We start from the raw sequence: 15,701 nt of genomic DNA, 5'->3' as shown, positions 1-15,701 counted from the left end.
AGGAGAGCTAAACCATGAGTTATGTCACATAAGGAGAGCTAAACCATGAGTTTTGTCAAATAAGGGGAGCTAAACCATGAGTTATGTCAAATAAGGGGAGCTAAACCATGAGTTATGTCAAATAAAGGGAGCTAAATTATGAGTTATGTTAAATAAGGGGAGCTAAACCATGAGTTATGTCAAATAAGGAGAGTTACACCATGAGTTATGTCAAATAAGGAGAGCTAAACCATGAGTTATGTCAAATAAGGAGAGCTAAACCATGAGTTATGTCAAATAAGGAGAGCTAAACCATGAGTTATGTCAAATAAGGAGAACTAAAGCTTACTTTTCGTTAGATAAGGAGAGCTAAACCATGAGTTATTTCAAATAAGGAGAGCTAAACCATGAGTTATGTCAAATAAGGAGAGCTAAACCATGAGTTATGTCAAATAAGGAGAGCTAAACCATGAGTTATGTCAAATAAGGAGAGCTAAACCATGAGTTATGTCAAATAAGGGGAGCTAAACCATGAGTTATGTCAAATAAGGATAGATAAAACATGAGTTATGTCAAATAAGGGGAGCTAAACTATGAGTTATGTCAAATAAGGAGAGCTAAACCATGAGTTATGTCAAATAAGGAGAGCTAAACCATGAGTTATGTCAGATAAGGAGAGCTAAACCATGAGTTATGTCAAATAAGGAGAGCTAAACTATGAGTTATGTCAAATAAGGAGAGCTAAACACTGAGTTATGTCAAATAAGGAGAGCTAAACTATGAGTTATGTCAAATAAGGAGAGCTAAACAATGAGTTATGTCAAATAAGGAGAGCTAAACCATGAGTTATGTCAAATAAGGAGCGCTAAACCATGAGTTATGTCACATAAGGAAAGCTAAACCATGAGTTATGTCAAATAAGGAGAGCTAAGCCATGAGTTATGTCAAAAAGGAGAGATAAACCATGAGTTATGTTAGATAAGGAGAGCTAAACCATGAGTTATATCATATAAGGAGAGCTAAACCATGAGTTATGTCAGATAAGGATAGATAAACCATGAGTTATGTCAAATAAGGAGAGCTAAACCATGAGTTATGTCAGATAAGGAGAGCTAAACCATGAGTTATGTCAAATAAAGGGAGCTAAACCATGAGTTATGTCAAATAAGGAGAGCTAAACCATGCGTTATGTCAGATAAGGAGAGCTAAACCATGAGTTATGTCAAATAAGGAGAGCTAAACCATGAGTTATGTCACATAAGGAGAGCTAAACTATGAGTTATGTCAAATGAGGAGAGCTAAACCATGAGTTATGTCAAATAAGGAGCGCTAAACCATGAGTTATGTCAAATAAGGAGAGATAAAACATGAGTTATGTCAAATAAGGAGAGATAAAACATGAGTTATGTCAAATAAGGTGAGCTAAACCATGATTTTAGTTACATAAGGTGAGCTAAACCATGAGTTTTGTTAAATAAGGAGAGATAAAACATGAGTTATGTCATATAAGGAGAGTTAAACCATGAGTTATGTCAAATAAGGAGAGCTAAACCATGAGTTATGTCAGATAAGGAGAGCTAAACCATGAGTTATGTCAGTGAAGGAGAGCTAAAAAATGAGTTATGTCAAATAAGGGGAGCTAAACCATGAGTTATGTCAGATAAGGAGAGCTAAACCATGAGTTATGTCAAATAAGGGGAGCTAAACCATGAGTTATGTCAAATAAGGAGAGTTAAAACATGAGTTATGTCAAATAAGGGGAGCTAAACCATGAGTTATGTCAAATAAGGGGAGCTAAACCATGAGTTATGTCAAATAAGGAGAGCTAAACCATGAGTTATGTCAAATAAGGAGAGTTAAACCATGAGTTATGTCAAATAAGGAGAGCTAAACCATGAGTTATGTCAAATAAGGAGAGCTAAACCATGAGTTATGTCAAATAAGGAGAGCTAAACCATGAGTTATGTCAAATAAGGAGAACTAAAGCATACTTTTAGTTAGATAAGGAGAGCTAAACCATGAGTTATTTCAAGTAAGGAGAGCTAAACTATGAGTTATGTCAAATAAGGAGAGCTAAACCATGAGTTATGTCAGATAAGGAGAGCTAAACCATGAGTTATGTCAAATAAGGAGAGTTAAACCATGAGTTATGTCAAGTAAGGAGAGATAAAACATGAGTTATGTCAAATAAGGAGAGATAAAACATGAGTTATGTCAAATAAAGGGAGCTAAACCATGAGTTATGTTAAATAAGGAGCGATAAACCATGAGTTATGTCACATAAGGAGAGCTAAACCATGAGTTATGTCAAATAAGGAGAGCTAAACCATGAGTTATGTCAAATAAGGGGAGCTAAACCATGAGTTATGTCAAATAAAGGGAGCTAAACCATGAGTTATGTTAAATAAGGAGAGCTAAACCATGAGTTATGTCAAATAAGGAGAGCTAAACTATGAGTTATGTCAAATAAGGAGAGCTAAACCATGAGTTATGTCAGATAAGGAGAGCTAAACCATGCGTTATGTCAAATAAGGGGAGCTAAACCATGAGTTATGTCAAATAAGGAGAGCTAAACCATGAGTTATGTCAAATAAGGAGAGCTAAACTATGAGTTATGTCAAATAAGGAGAGCTAAACCATGCGTTATGTCAAATAAGGGGAGCTAAACCATGAGTTATGTCAAATAAGGAGAGCTAAACCATGAGTTATGTCAAATAAGGAGAGCTAAACCGTGAGTTATGTCAAATAAGGGGAGCTAAACCATGAGTTATGTCAAATAAGGAGAGCTAAACCATGAGTTATGTCAAATAAGGAGAGCTAAACTATGAGTTATGTCAAATAAGGGGAGCTAAACCATGAGTTATGTCAAATAAGGGGAGCTAAACCATGAGTTATGTCAAATAAGGAGAGCTAAACTATGAGTTATGTCAAATAAGGAGAGCTAAACCATGAGTTATGTCAAATAAGGGGAGCTAAACCATGAGTTATGTCAAATAAGGAGAGCTAAACTATGAGTTATGTCAAATAAGGGGAGCTAAACCATGAGTTATGTCAAATAAGGGGAGCTAAACCATGAGTTATGTCAAATAAGGAGAGCTAAACCATGAGTTATGTCAAATAAGGGGAGCTAAACCATGAGTTATGTCAAATAAGGAGAGCTAAACCATGAGTTATGTCAAATAAGGAGAGCTAAACCATGAGTTATGTCAAATAAGGGGAGCTAAACTATGAGTTATGTCAAATAAGGAGAGCTAAACCATGAGTTATGTCAAATAAGGAGAGCTAAACTATGAGTTATGTCAAATAAGGAGAGCTAAACCATGAGTTATGTCAAATAAGGGGAGCTAAACCATGAGTTATGTCAAATAAGGAGAGCTAAACCATGAGTTATGTCAAATAAGGAGAGCTAAACTATGAGTTATGTCAAATAAGGAGAGCTAAACCATGAGTTATGTCAAATAAGGGGAGCTAAACCATGAGTTATGTCAAATAAAGGGAGCTAAACCATGAGTTATGTTAAATAAGGAGAGCTAAACAATGAGTTATGTCAAATAAGGAGAGCTAAACCATGAGTTATGTCAAATAGGGAGAGCTACACCATGAGTTATGTCAAATAAGGAGAACTAAAGCATACTTTTAGTTAGATAAGGAGAGCTAAACCATGAGTTATTTCAAGTAAGGAGAGCTAAACTATGAGTTATGTCAAATAAGGAGAGCTAAACTATGAGTTATGTCAGATAAGGAGAGCTAAACCATGAGTTATGTCAAATAAGGAGAGCTAAACCATGAGTTATGTCAAGTAAGGAAAGATAAACCATGAGTTATGTCAAATAAGGAGAGCTAAACCATGAGTTATGTCAAATAAGGAGAACTAAAGCATACTTTTAGTTAGATAGGGAGAGCTAAACCATGAGTTATTTCAAGTAAGGAGAGCTAAACTATGAGTTATGTCAAATAAGGAGAGCTAAACCATGAGTTATGTCAAATAAGGAGAGCTAAACCATGAGTTATGTCAAGTAAGGAGAGATAAAACATGAGTTATGTCAAATAAGGAGAGATAAAACATGAGTTATGTCAAATAAGGTGAGCTAAACCATGATTTTAGTTATATAAGGAGAGCTAAACCATGAGTTATGTTAAATAAGGGGAGCTAAACCATGAGTTATGTCAAATAAAGGGAGTTAAACCATGAGTTATGTCAAATAAGGAGATATAAACCATGAGTTATGTCAAATAAGGAGAGATAAAACATGAGTTATGTCAAATAAGGAGAGATAAACCATAAGTTACCGTATTTTTCGGACCATAAGACGCTCCGGACCATAAGACGCACCTAGGTTTAGAGGACAAAAATCAGGAAAAAAAATATACATACTTATCCTGGTGCGTCCATGGCACAGGGGCATCTTATGAACCTTTTCCTCTAATCCTCCTAAATTATTATGTCTCCCTTGTACCTTCTGGATCCCCCTTGTACCTTTTGTGTCCCTATGTGTCTTCCTCAGTCCTTTCTGTGTCCACCTATGTCCTTCTGTGTCCCCCATGTCCTTCCTTTGCTATTCCTGTGTCCCCCTTTCTCTGTCCAGGTCACCCTCCAGTGCACCAGGGCATCACTTACTCTTTATCCTTGTCCCTTTCAGATGCCTGATTGCCAATCACTTGGCAGCGCTGTCCATCACGGCCGCTGCAGCAGCGAGACACGCTAGCCCCTGCCGTCCACCGCATCACCTACTTAATAGCTTGGCCTCTATCGTCTTATGTTTCAGATGCCCGGCTTGCCGTTTAATAAAGTGGGGATGCTGTCAATTATGGCCGCTGCACCGGCCAAACACGCTGACTCCACGCCGCTCATCACGGAAGCGCTCGCTGTTCCTACTGTATATCCTATTCAGACTCCCGCTGGCCAATCAGGTGGGGGCCGATGGTCTTGAGGGCGGGACAAGGCTCTGCCATACTAGCCAATCACTGCACTCGCTCTGATCAGAGCGAGTGCAGTGATTGGCTAGTATGGCAGAGCCTTGTCCCGCCCTCAAGACCAACGGCCCCCACCTGATTGGCCAGCGGGAGTCTGAATAGGATATACAGTAGGAACAGCGAGCGCTTCCGCGATGAGCGGCGTGGAGTCAGCGTGTTTGGCCGGTGCAGCGGCCATAATTGACAGCATCCCCACTTAAACGGCAAGCCGGGCATCTGAAACAAATGTAAGATGATAGAGGAAAAGCTATTGAGTAAGGTGATGTGGTGGACGCAGCCCCGTGTCTGGCTGCGGTGTATGTGTGGGCTCTAGTGCTGGTCTTAATTGTTACATTCGGACCATAAGACGCAGGTGGTTTCCCCCCCCCACTTTTGGGGGAGAAAAAGTGCGTCTTATGGTCCGAAAAATACGGTATGTCAAATAAGGAGAGATAAAACATGAGTTATGTCAAATAAGGAGAGATAAACCATGATTTTAGTTATATAAGGAGAGCTAAACCATGAGTTATGTCACATAAGGAGAGCTAAACCATGAGTTATGTCAAATAAGGAGAGATAAAACATGAGTTATGTCAAATAAGGAGAGATAAAACATGAGTTATGTCAAATAAGGTGAGCTAAACCATGATTTTAGTTACATAAGGGGAGCTAAACCATGAGTTATGTCAAATAAGGAGAGCTAAACCATGAGTTATGTCAAATAAGGAGAGCTAAACTATGATTTTAGTTAGATAAGGAGAGCTAAACCATGAGTTATGTCAAATAAGGAGAGCTAAACCATGAGTTATGTCAGATAAGGAGATCTAAACCATGAGTTATGTCAAATAAGGAGAGCTAATTCATGATTTTAGTTAGATAAAAAGAGCCAAAGCATGAGTTAATGAGACTCTGTAACAAAAAAAAAAGTTCCCCTAGGGGGTACTCACCTCGGTAGGGGGAAGCCTCCGGGTCCCAATAAGGCTTCCCCCTCCCCTGTAGCTGCAGGTAGTCCAGCGCTGGCTCCCCCGACGTGTCCGGCAATCCTCCCTCGACAAGCCTGACAAGCTACATTTATTTACCTTCCCGACTCCAGCGGGGGCGCAGTATCGGCTCTCCGCTCGGAGATAGGAGGAAACAGCCGATCTCTGTCGGGTCCGCTCTACTATGCAGGCGCAGGAGACTTGCAGGAGACTTGCCCCTGCGCAGTAGAGCAGATCAACAGCGATCGGCTATTTCCGCCTATCTCCCAGTGGAGAGCTGATACTGCGCCTGCGCTGGAGTCGGGAAGGTAAATATTTACATCCCCGACGTTCGGAGGGCCAGAGCGAGACCACCATGGGACACAGGAGGACAGGGGAAGCCTCGATAGGATCCGGAGGCTTCCCTCTACTGAGGTGAGTACCCCCCAGGGGAGGTTTTTGTTGTTACAGGTTTTCCTTAAGTTAGATAACGAGAGCTAAACCATGAGTTAAGTTAGATAGGGAGAGGTAAATCATACGTTAAGTGTAACGATTGGTGTCAGCAAGTAGTGTTGGGCGAACATCCAGATGTTCGGGTTCGGGGTGGTTCGGCCGAACATGCCCCCGATATTCGGCATGTTCGGGTCGAACCCAATGCAAGTCTATGGGGACCCCGAATATGCCCCTTTGGGGCCCCCTATAGGGTCCCAGCATAAAGGGAGAGAATGCCCTGAGCGCGGGGGGGGGGGGGGGTCGTAAATGCCTCCCCGCTAAGCTCTCCCTTCTGCTGGTCCTTATAAAATTAAATATAAGTCCCCCGAAAGTACCTGGCAGGCTGGCAGGAGGAGGGCGGGAAGCGGGCAGCCGGAGATCATAGGCGCTAGTACCATCTGATACTTCCGCCCTCTCTCTGACGCACTTCCTGTTTACATTTGTAGTCGCGTCAAGAGAGAGCAGAAGTGCCACGATGACGCGTACGAGGGTACGCGTCATCTACATGATGACACGTACCCTCGTACGCGTCATCGCGGTACTTTTGCTCTCTCTTGACGCGACTACAAATGCGTCAGAGAGAGGGCGGAAGTACCAGATGGTACTAGCGCCTATGATCTCCGGCTGCCCTCTTCCTGCCCTCCTCCTGCCAGCCTGGTACTTTCGGGGGACTTATATTTAAATTTATATGGTCCAGCAGAAGGGAGAGCTTAGCGGGGAGGGGGGCATTTCCGACCCCCCCCCCCCGCGCTCGGGGCATTGGTGATTCTGCAGATCACTCTTCCTTTATGCTGGGACCCTATAGGGGACTTTGTTCGCCCGGACACAGCTGTGTTCGGCCGAACACAGAAGGCCTGTTTGGGTTCGGGCAGCGTGGCCGAGCACCCTCCCGAACACCATGAGGTGTTCGGGGGGTGCCGAACCGAACCCGAACAGGCCAAAATCCGGGCGAACCCGAACAGTGGCAAACACTGTTCGCCCAACACTAGCACCGCTATTCTGATTATTGGTGATCTGCAGAATCACCAATAATGCAAGTATAGCGTGACACGATCCAATCATATGCAAGAGGGTGCTTGGTACAATAGAGTATCTCTATAGGGCACAGAGATACAACCTCCAGCAAGCTGGAACAGCAGACAACAATAATATACAGCGTAAATACAAGTCTGTGGAAATATCCACCACACCGTAATTCCTCAGAGGTGTGGTTACCTCTGAATGGGAACCCTGTGTGTGAGATCCTCCAAAGGACGGAGTGGAGGAGTCTCGGCCTCTAGCAGCAAGGGTTTGCTAGTGGCGGTCGTCTCAAAGAGGCAAGCCTCTGATAGAACCCTACAGTGGGAGATGTTCCACTGAAGGGAGAAAGGTCAGACAAAATGAGGTTCGGCAACAGATCAGGCAGGAGCAGTACAGAAACGTGAGACAAGAGAATAGTCGGAAACCAAGCCAATAGTCGATAACGGTACGGGCTGGCGAAGTACAGACTCAGGAAGCAGAAGAATAGTCAAGACAGGCACAGAATCATACACGATAAATCAAACAGTATAATATGTGTATATATTGGCGATAAACCAATATATAACACAATATCAGAGACAAGGCTGACTAGGTCTGAGTGCTGACACAGGGTATCGCAAACACAGACGAAGTGTGACTGAAAAGCACTTCCTTATATACTGCCTGGGAGAGAAGTCTCCACCCCAGGCAGCAACCAATCAGAGCAGGCTAAAATGTCAGCTGACCTCTAGGTCAGCTGACAGCGCTTTCTAAGAGTATAAAGGCGTGTCTGGCCTGCGCGCCCGCCCCCTAGAGGCAAGATGGCAGAGTCCTGGTGAGCAGCATGCTGGTGAGTTTGGAGCAGAGTGTTTGCGCAGCGGATGCGGACGAATTTCCGCATCCCGCGTTGGAAAGTCCGCTTGCCGGATTGGATGCGACCATATTTCCAATGATTCCAATTACAATCCATACGGCGTTGCGGATTTTTCGTTACATTAAGTCATTTAGGTAGAGCTAAACTGTGAGATAATAAATAAGGTGAGATAATTTAACAGAAAAGCTTTGTGAATCAGTCCTTACGTGAGGTGCGCAATGCACAATACATACATTACGTGAGGTGCGCAATATGTTCCTTACAAAAACAGCGCACATTAACTTTACCGGCACTTTGTGAATGAACCGCAGTGAATCTCATTATCTGTCTCATATCCGTCCCTCTATCTATCTACAGAGTCATGATGACATCGCAGTATGAGGACTTCCAAGGCCACCAGGAGGATGCTGCCCTATTCAGCAGTCCCACTGCCTGGACTCAGCAAGGTACACCGCTCCATACACAGCAGATTTTGGACCATCACAGAGAGGAGAAGAAGCTGTGCTGTGCGCATTGTCCATTTGTTTTGTGACATGGGGGGTTCCAGCCAAGAACCTTCAGTTTAATGCCTCGTCTTCTTCTCTCTCTGGTTGTTATCAGGAGTTGTGAAGAAGTGGATGCCCCGTCCCTCCTCTGGCCTCATCTGCTTCCTGTCCGCACTCTGCACTGGACTCCTCTTCATCACCATCATCCTCGTTGTCACTGTCACACGTAGGTTCCCAGTCACTGCTAGCTGACAAGCCTGGTCTCTGAAGATAACCTCTCCTTCCTGACCATAACTGGAATTAATAACAGTACTTTGTATCTGTCAGGTCAGGGTGTGAGTCAGACGGAGCAGAACTTGGAGGTGAAGCTGAGGAACCTCAGTATGGGAGTGAGCTCCAGGGTGGAGCGACTGTCCCAGGATGGTAAGAGGGACCTCTGATGAGGGAAGAGGGTGGTGGGGGTCCAGACCATTCATTCTGATAATATTCTCCTCTCTCCAGATTCCAGGATGATGGACAAGCTGGTTGCCCTTGAGACTCTTCTGAAGAACTCTGCATGTGAGCTGGGCACAGGGGATATGAATGGGGTGGGGGAAAGGTCAGCCATAGAGTGGACTTTATGCACCACAACGCTCCATGAAGAAGGGATAGTAAGTGAAACGTTATGAAGTATGTAATACGTGTAGATTGATATTGTTGTCTCTTTACAGTAGAAGACATGATGAGCAAGGTGACAAAGATTGAGTCCTCCGTGAAACGGATTTTATCAGAAGAAGTCTTAGGTGAGGTCCGGGTTCCGCAGGAACGGCCTGTATGGATGTTGTGATTAGGGATGAATGTTTGGATTCTGACTGCGAAATTCTCAATTTTCATTTTCACAGCAGATTTCACAATTTTGAGTTTTAAGTTGGAAGTATCACAATACTATATTTGTGTAATGCGCAATTTAATTTTTGTTTGGTTTTTTTTTGCCTTCCCATCTTTTGGAACTGCACAGAAATAAGATTGCTTCAACTTATATTCCTTGTCTAAACCATAGCATTTGTCTGGTTTCTGCTGTATTCAGGGGCGTAACTACAAATCACTGGGCCCCCCTGCAAAACTTTGGATGGGGCCCCCAACCCCACCCCCCACCCCCCTTGCTTTCTACACAGGTAAACTGAGAAGCAATGTTATTCAGTTGGCAAGTGCACACTTTAGTGTGTTTTCCCCATGCAGATAAATACAGACAGCAGTGAAGCACTGCACACATTTACTCTATCAACTACATTTGCTTCTGTGATAAATGTGCATGTTTTCACACATACAGACACACATGGTGTGCAGAAAACGCATACAGAAAACCGACAGATGAGTGTGCTCCCAGCCTCAGCTTATTACACTCACTCTGTCCACCTCTGATGGAGCAGAACTGGCTCTGCAGACTCCTCCAGCATCACTACAGTACACAGCACTTGGGAAGGGGAGGAGAGGCTGGGGGCGGGGCTCTGCAGACTCCTCCAGCATCACTACAATACACAGCACTTGGGGAGGGGTGGAGAGGCTGGGGCGGGGCTCTGCAGACCCCTCCAGCATCACTACAGTACACAGCACTTGGGGAGAGGTAGAGAGGCTAGGGGCGGGGCTCTGCAGACTCCTCCAGCATCACTACAGTACACAGCACTTGGGGAGGGGATAGAGAGGCTGGGGGCGGGGCTCTGCAGACTTCTCCAGCATCACTACAGTACACAGCACTTGGGGAGGGGTGGAGAGGTTGGGGGTAGAACAGTACTGTACACAGCCTGCTGTGCACTGAATAGGGGGTGTCTACAAATATTTGTCTACAAAACTTTACATGATTCCTTATCAGTGGCTGAGCAGATGCAGTCATTGGAACAATTGTGCAGAGAGCAGAACGTTTTTTTCTCTCTCCGTGCTCTTGGTTGTCAGTCTCTCAGGAAAGGGAGAAGTAACAACTTCCCCCACTGGGCCCCTTGAGGCTTCTGGGCCCCCCTGAAACTGCATCCCTAGCAGGGTCTATTGTTACACCCCTGGCTGTATTATAGTAAGTCTGAACCTCATTATTCGCAATGATAAACATGGATGTTGCTGGATATCTAGGTTTTTGTTTTAGATTTATGCAAACCGGTCATAATGAGTTTATGTTGGGCATCAGCTGGTAAGAAACAAAGATTAGATCTTGTGAGGGCCACTTATGGTTTCATCAGATGTTACTGGACATCCTGGCCTGTGAGGGCCACTTATAATTTCATCAGAGGTTACTGGACATCCTGGCCTGTGAGGGCCACTTATAATTTCATCAGAGGTTACTGGACATCCTGGCCTGTGAGGGCCACTTATGGTTTCATCAGAGGTTACTGTGGACATCCTGGCCTGTGAGGGCCTCTTATAATTTCATCAGAGGTTACTGGACATCCTGGCCTGTGAGGGCCTCTTATAGTTTGATCAGAGGTTACTGGACACCCTGGCCTGTGAGGGCCACTTATGGTTTCATCAGAGGTTACTGGACATCCTGGCCTGTGAGGGCCACTTATGGTTTCATCAGAGGTTACTGGACACCCTGGCCTGTGAGGGCCACTTATGGTTCCATCAGAGGTTACTGGACATCCTGGCCTGTGAGGGCCACTTATGGTTTCATCAGAGGTTACTGGACACCCTGGCCTGTGAGGGCCACTTATGGTTCCATCAGAGGTTACTGGACACCCTGGCCTGTGAGGGCCACTTATGGTTTCATCAGAGGGCACTGGACACCCTGGCCTGTGAGGGCCACTTATGGTTTCATCAGAGGTTACTGGACACCCTGGCCTGTGAGGGCCACTTATGGTTTCATCAGAGGTTACTGGACATCCTGGCCTGTGAGAGCCACTTATAGTTTCATCAGAGGTTACTGGACATCCTGGCCTGTGAGGGCCACTTATGGTTTCATCAGATGTTACTGGACATCCTGGCCTGTGAGGGCCACTTATGGTTTCCTCAGAGGTTACTGGACATCCTGGCCTGTGAGGACCACTTATGGTTTCATCAGAGGTTACTGTGGACATCCTGGCCTGTGAGGACCACTTATGGTTTCATCAGAGGTTACTGGACATCCTGGCTTGTGAGGGCCACTTATAGTTTCATCAGAGGTTACTGGACATCCTGGCCTGTGAGGGCCACTTATGGTTTCATCAGAGATTACTGGACATCCTGGCCTCTGAGGGCCACTTATGGTTTCATCAGAGGTTACTGGACATCCTGACCTGTGAGGGCCACTTATGGTTTCATCAGAGGTTACTGTGCACATCCTGGCCTGTGAGGGCCACTTATGGTTTCATCAGAGGTTACTGGACATCCTGGCCTGTGAGGGCCACTTATGGTTTCATCAGAGATTACTGGACATCCTGGCCTGTGAGGGCCACTTATGGTTTCATCAGAGGTTACTGGACATCCTGGCCTGTGAGGGCCACTTATGGTTTCATCAGAGGTTACTGGACATCCTGGCCTGTGAGGGCCACTTATGGTTTCATCAGAGGTTACTAGACACCCTGGCCTGTGAGGGCCACTTATGGTTTCATCAGAGGTTACTGGACATCCTGGCTTGTGAGAGCCTCTTATAGTTTGATCAGAGGTTACTGTGGACATCCTGGCCTGTGAGGGCCACTTATGGTTTCATCAGAGGTTACTGGACACCCTGGCCTGTGAGGGCCACTTATGGTTTCATCAGAGGTTACTGGACATCCTGGCCTGTGAGAGCCTCTTGTAGTTTGATCAGAGGTTACTGGACATCCTGGCCTGTGAGGACCACTTATGGTTTCATCAGAGGTTACTGTGGACATCCTGGCTTCTGAGGTCCACTTATGGTTTCATCAGAGGTTACTGTGGACATCCTGGCCTGCGAGGGCCACTTATGGTTTCATCAGAGGTTACTGGACACCCTGGCCTGTGAGAGCCTTTTATAGTTTGATCAGAGGTTACTGGACATCCTGGCCTGTGAGGACCACTTATGGTTTCATCAGAGGTTACTGTGGACATCCTGGCCTGTGAGGGCCACTTATGGTTTCATCAAAGATTACTGGACATCCTGGCTTCTGAGGTCCACTTATGGTTTCATCAAAGATTACTGGACATCCTGGCTTCTGAGGTCCACTTATAGTTTCATCAGAGGTTACTGGACATCCTGGCTTCTGAGGTCCACTTATGGTTTCCTCAGAGGTTACTGGAAATCCTGGCCTGTGAGGACCACTTATGGTTTCCTCAGAGGTTACTGGAAATCCTGGCCTGTGAGGACCACTTATGGTTTCATCAGAGGTTACTGGACATCCTGGCTTCTGAGGTCCACTTATGGTTTCATCAGAGGTTACTGTGGACATCCTGGCCTGCGAGGGCCACTTATGGTTTCCTCAGAGGTTACTGGAAATCCTGGCCTGTGAGGACCACTTATGGTTTCATCAGAGGTTACTGTGGACATCCTGGTCTGTGATGACCACTTATGGTTTCATCAGAGGTTACTGGACATCCTGGTGAAAGCAAAAGTGGCTCTCACGAGCCAGGATGAAACCATAAGTGGACCTCAGGCTTCTTGTAAACATCTGTAAAATATTCAACCAAAGAAGTCCAAACAGTTACCTTCAGCTGCCCACAAATGTCTCCCTTATCCCGTCATGGGAAACTGTATATCTTAATGCCCCTTCCTGAATAATGTGCACAGTATGTACAGCATTACAGAATATGTGGGCACTATATAGTACACTGGTCAGCTCAGAGCCGGGACAAGGTCTTCCAGAACCCAAGGCTGAGACACCAAAATGCGCCCCTCCATCCCTCCACCCTAGCCGTCACACACTGATTGCTATTAGACTAAGAGGCACCCCAGGGCCCCCAACACGTTAATCTCTAGTTATCTGGCTTGTAGTCACTACCATGTATGTCTTTTTCTTATTTCTTTCTGCTTCAAACACAATTAGGAATGACAGCTGAATGAATTGTGCGCCCCCTCCTACACTGCGCCCTGAGGCTGGAGCCTCTCCAGCCTATGCCTCGGCCCGGCCCTGGGTCAGCTGATAATAGATTATTTAAAAACACAGGCTTCCAATAGTCATCACTAAATGGATCTTTGAAGCCCTTGAATGATACAAGTTGTATCATCCAAAAGGCAACTTATACAGGTGCCTAGAGACTGCTTAGTGCCCTGGGGTGTGTATGACCCCAACCCCCACCAAATTGTGCCAAAACACAAATGGCCAGCAGGGGTATGGACCTAGGGACCTATTTCATTCCTAATCTTACCCCATTACTAGGTGCATAATTATTTCTATCACATCAGCCTATCTGTAGTAGGACCCTCATCCTGGCCACACCCCCTGGATGACCTCACAGAATCCTCTAATCATCCCACCCCCTATCCACCATGAGGCCACTTATTCTGACCAATGTTTTGATTTAGCAAGCTCAGATACCCCCCATATAATGAGGTGATCATAGAAGGATCTCAGACCTCTTCTGGGCTCAGTTCACTGATGCTAATGTTTGTTTGTGTCTTACAAGAAACTCACTAAGCTTCAAAATACTGCTTTGCATGAAGTCATCTCTAATGTCAGCAGCATTTCCTGGAGATATCTGGCTAATTCTAAGTGCAGCCCTGACTCAGCGTAATGCCCATGGCTCCCTGGCTCTGACAAAAGATGACCTTACTATCTCTCCTGACTCAGCAAAGGTCTCTTCCTTGTTTTCTGGGTCCATCCTGTAGACTTTCTTCCCAGGCCTCTTATTTGCCTGAAGCTCTCTGCTTTAGTGATGACCTCAGCAGTTACTCTCTGCTCTGGTGCAAGTAAATGAGGCCGTGCAGAGTTGTACCTGTAGGATTGGCGCAGGTGACTTTGGCGCTGCAATTGGTGGAGAAACATTTTGTTGTTGGCTTTCCATCGGCAAAGCTTCAAACATACTAACTAGAAATCACTGGGCCCTCCTGCGGAAATTTTGATGCCCGGGGCCATTTTGGGGGCAGGAGGGGTGGCAGTATGAGGGGAGAGCATTGGCCCCTACATCGGCGGGGAGGGGGGGCCACTCCCCTCACCTCGGGCTCTCCCCTCAGCACTCCTTCTCCTGCATTACTTGGTGGCATCAGCGGCGGGCGGGGAGGGGGGCCACTCCCCTCACCTCGGGCTCTCCCCTCAGCACTCCTTCTCCTGCATTACTTGGTGGCATCAGCGGCGGGCGGGGAGGGGGGCCACTCCCCTCACCTCGGGCTCTCCCCTCAGCACTTCTTCTCCTGCATTACTTGGTGGCATCAGCGGCGGGCGGGGAGGGGGGCCACTCCCCTCACCTCGGGCTCTCCCCTCAGCACTCCTTCTCCTGCATTACTTGGTGGCATCAGCGGCGGGCGGGGAGGGGGGCCACTCCCCTCACCTCGGGCTCTCCCCTCAGCACTCCTTCTCCTGCATTACTTGGTGGCATCAGTGGCGGGCGGGGAGGGGGGCCACTCCCCTCACCTCGGGCTCTCCCCTCAGCACTTCTTCTCCTGCATTACTTGGTGGCATCAGCGGCGGGCGGGGAGGGGGGCCACTCCCCTCACCTCGGGCTCTCCCCTCAGCACTCCTTCTCCTGCATTACTTGGTGGCATCAGCGGCGGGCGGGGAGGGGGGCCACTCCCCTCACCTCGGGCTCTCCCCTCAGCACTCCTTCTCCTGCATTACTTGGTGGCATCAGCGGCGGGCGGGGAGGGGGGCCACTCCCCTCAGCACTCCTTCTCCTGCATTACTTGGTGGCATCAGCGGCGGGCGGGGAGGGGGGCCACTCCCCTCACCTCAGGCTCTCCCCTCAGCACTCCTTCTCCTGCATTACTTGGTGGCATCAGCGGCGGGCGGGGAGGGGGGCCACTCCCCTCACCTCGGGCTCTCCCCTCAGCACTCCTTCTCCTGCATTACTTGGTGGCATCAGCGGCGGGCGGGGAGGGGGGCCACTCCCCTCACCTCGGGCTCTCCC

At 46.7% G+C, this 15,701-nt stretch overlaps 1 protein-coding gene across 2 annotated transcripts in view; it reads left to right on the top strand.

The window, feature by feature from the left end:
- LOC137560825 (asialoglycoprotein receptor 1-like) overlaps positions 1 to 15,701 on the top strand; it is a 216,960-nt gene that overhangs the window by 157,884 nt on the left and 43,375 nt on the right. For both annotated transcript variants that reach the window (XM_068271959.1, XM_068271958.1), the window contains exons 2-6: positions 8,614 to 8,702; positions 8,857 to 8,967; positions 9,069 to 9,164; positions 9,243 to 9,299; positions 9,452 to 9,523. In XM_068271959.1, coding sequence (XP_068128060.1) covers positions 8,618 to 8,702; positions 8,857 to 8,967; positions 9,069 to 9,164; positions 9,243 to 9,299; positions 9,452 to 9,523 — 421 coding nt within the window. In that variant the 5' untranslated portion in view covers positions 8,614 to 8,617. The remainder of the gene's footprint in view (positions 1 to 8,613; positions 8,703 to 8,856; positions 8,968 to 9,068; positions 9,165 to 9,242; positions 9,300 to 9,451; positions 9,524 to 15,701) is intronic.

Source organism: Hyperolius riggenbachi, chromosome 3 (genome assembly GCF_040937935.1).
Source record: "Hyperolius riggenbachi isolate aHypRig1 chromosome 3, aHypRig1.pri, whole genome shotgun sequence".
NCBI classification, from domain to species: Eukaryota; Metazoa; Chordata; class Amphibia; order Anura; family Hyperoliidae; genus Hyperolius; species Hyperolius riggenbachi.
Note: the sequence above shows the minus strand (reverse complement) of the source record. Positions and strands in the feature narration are given on the sequence as shown.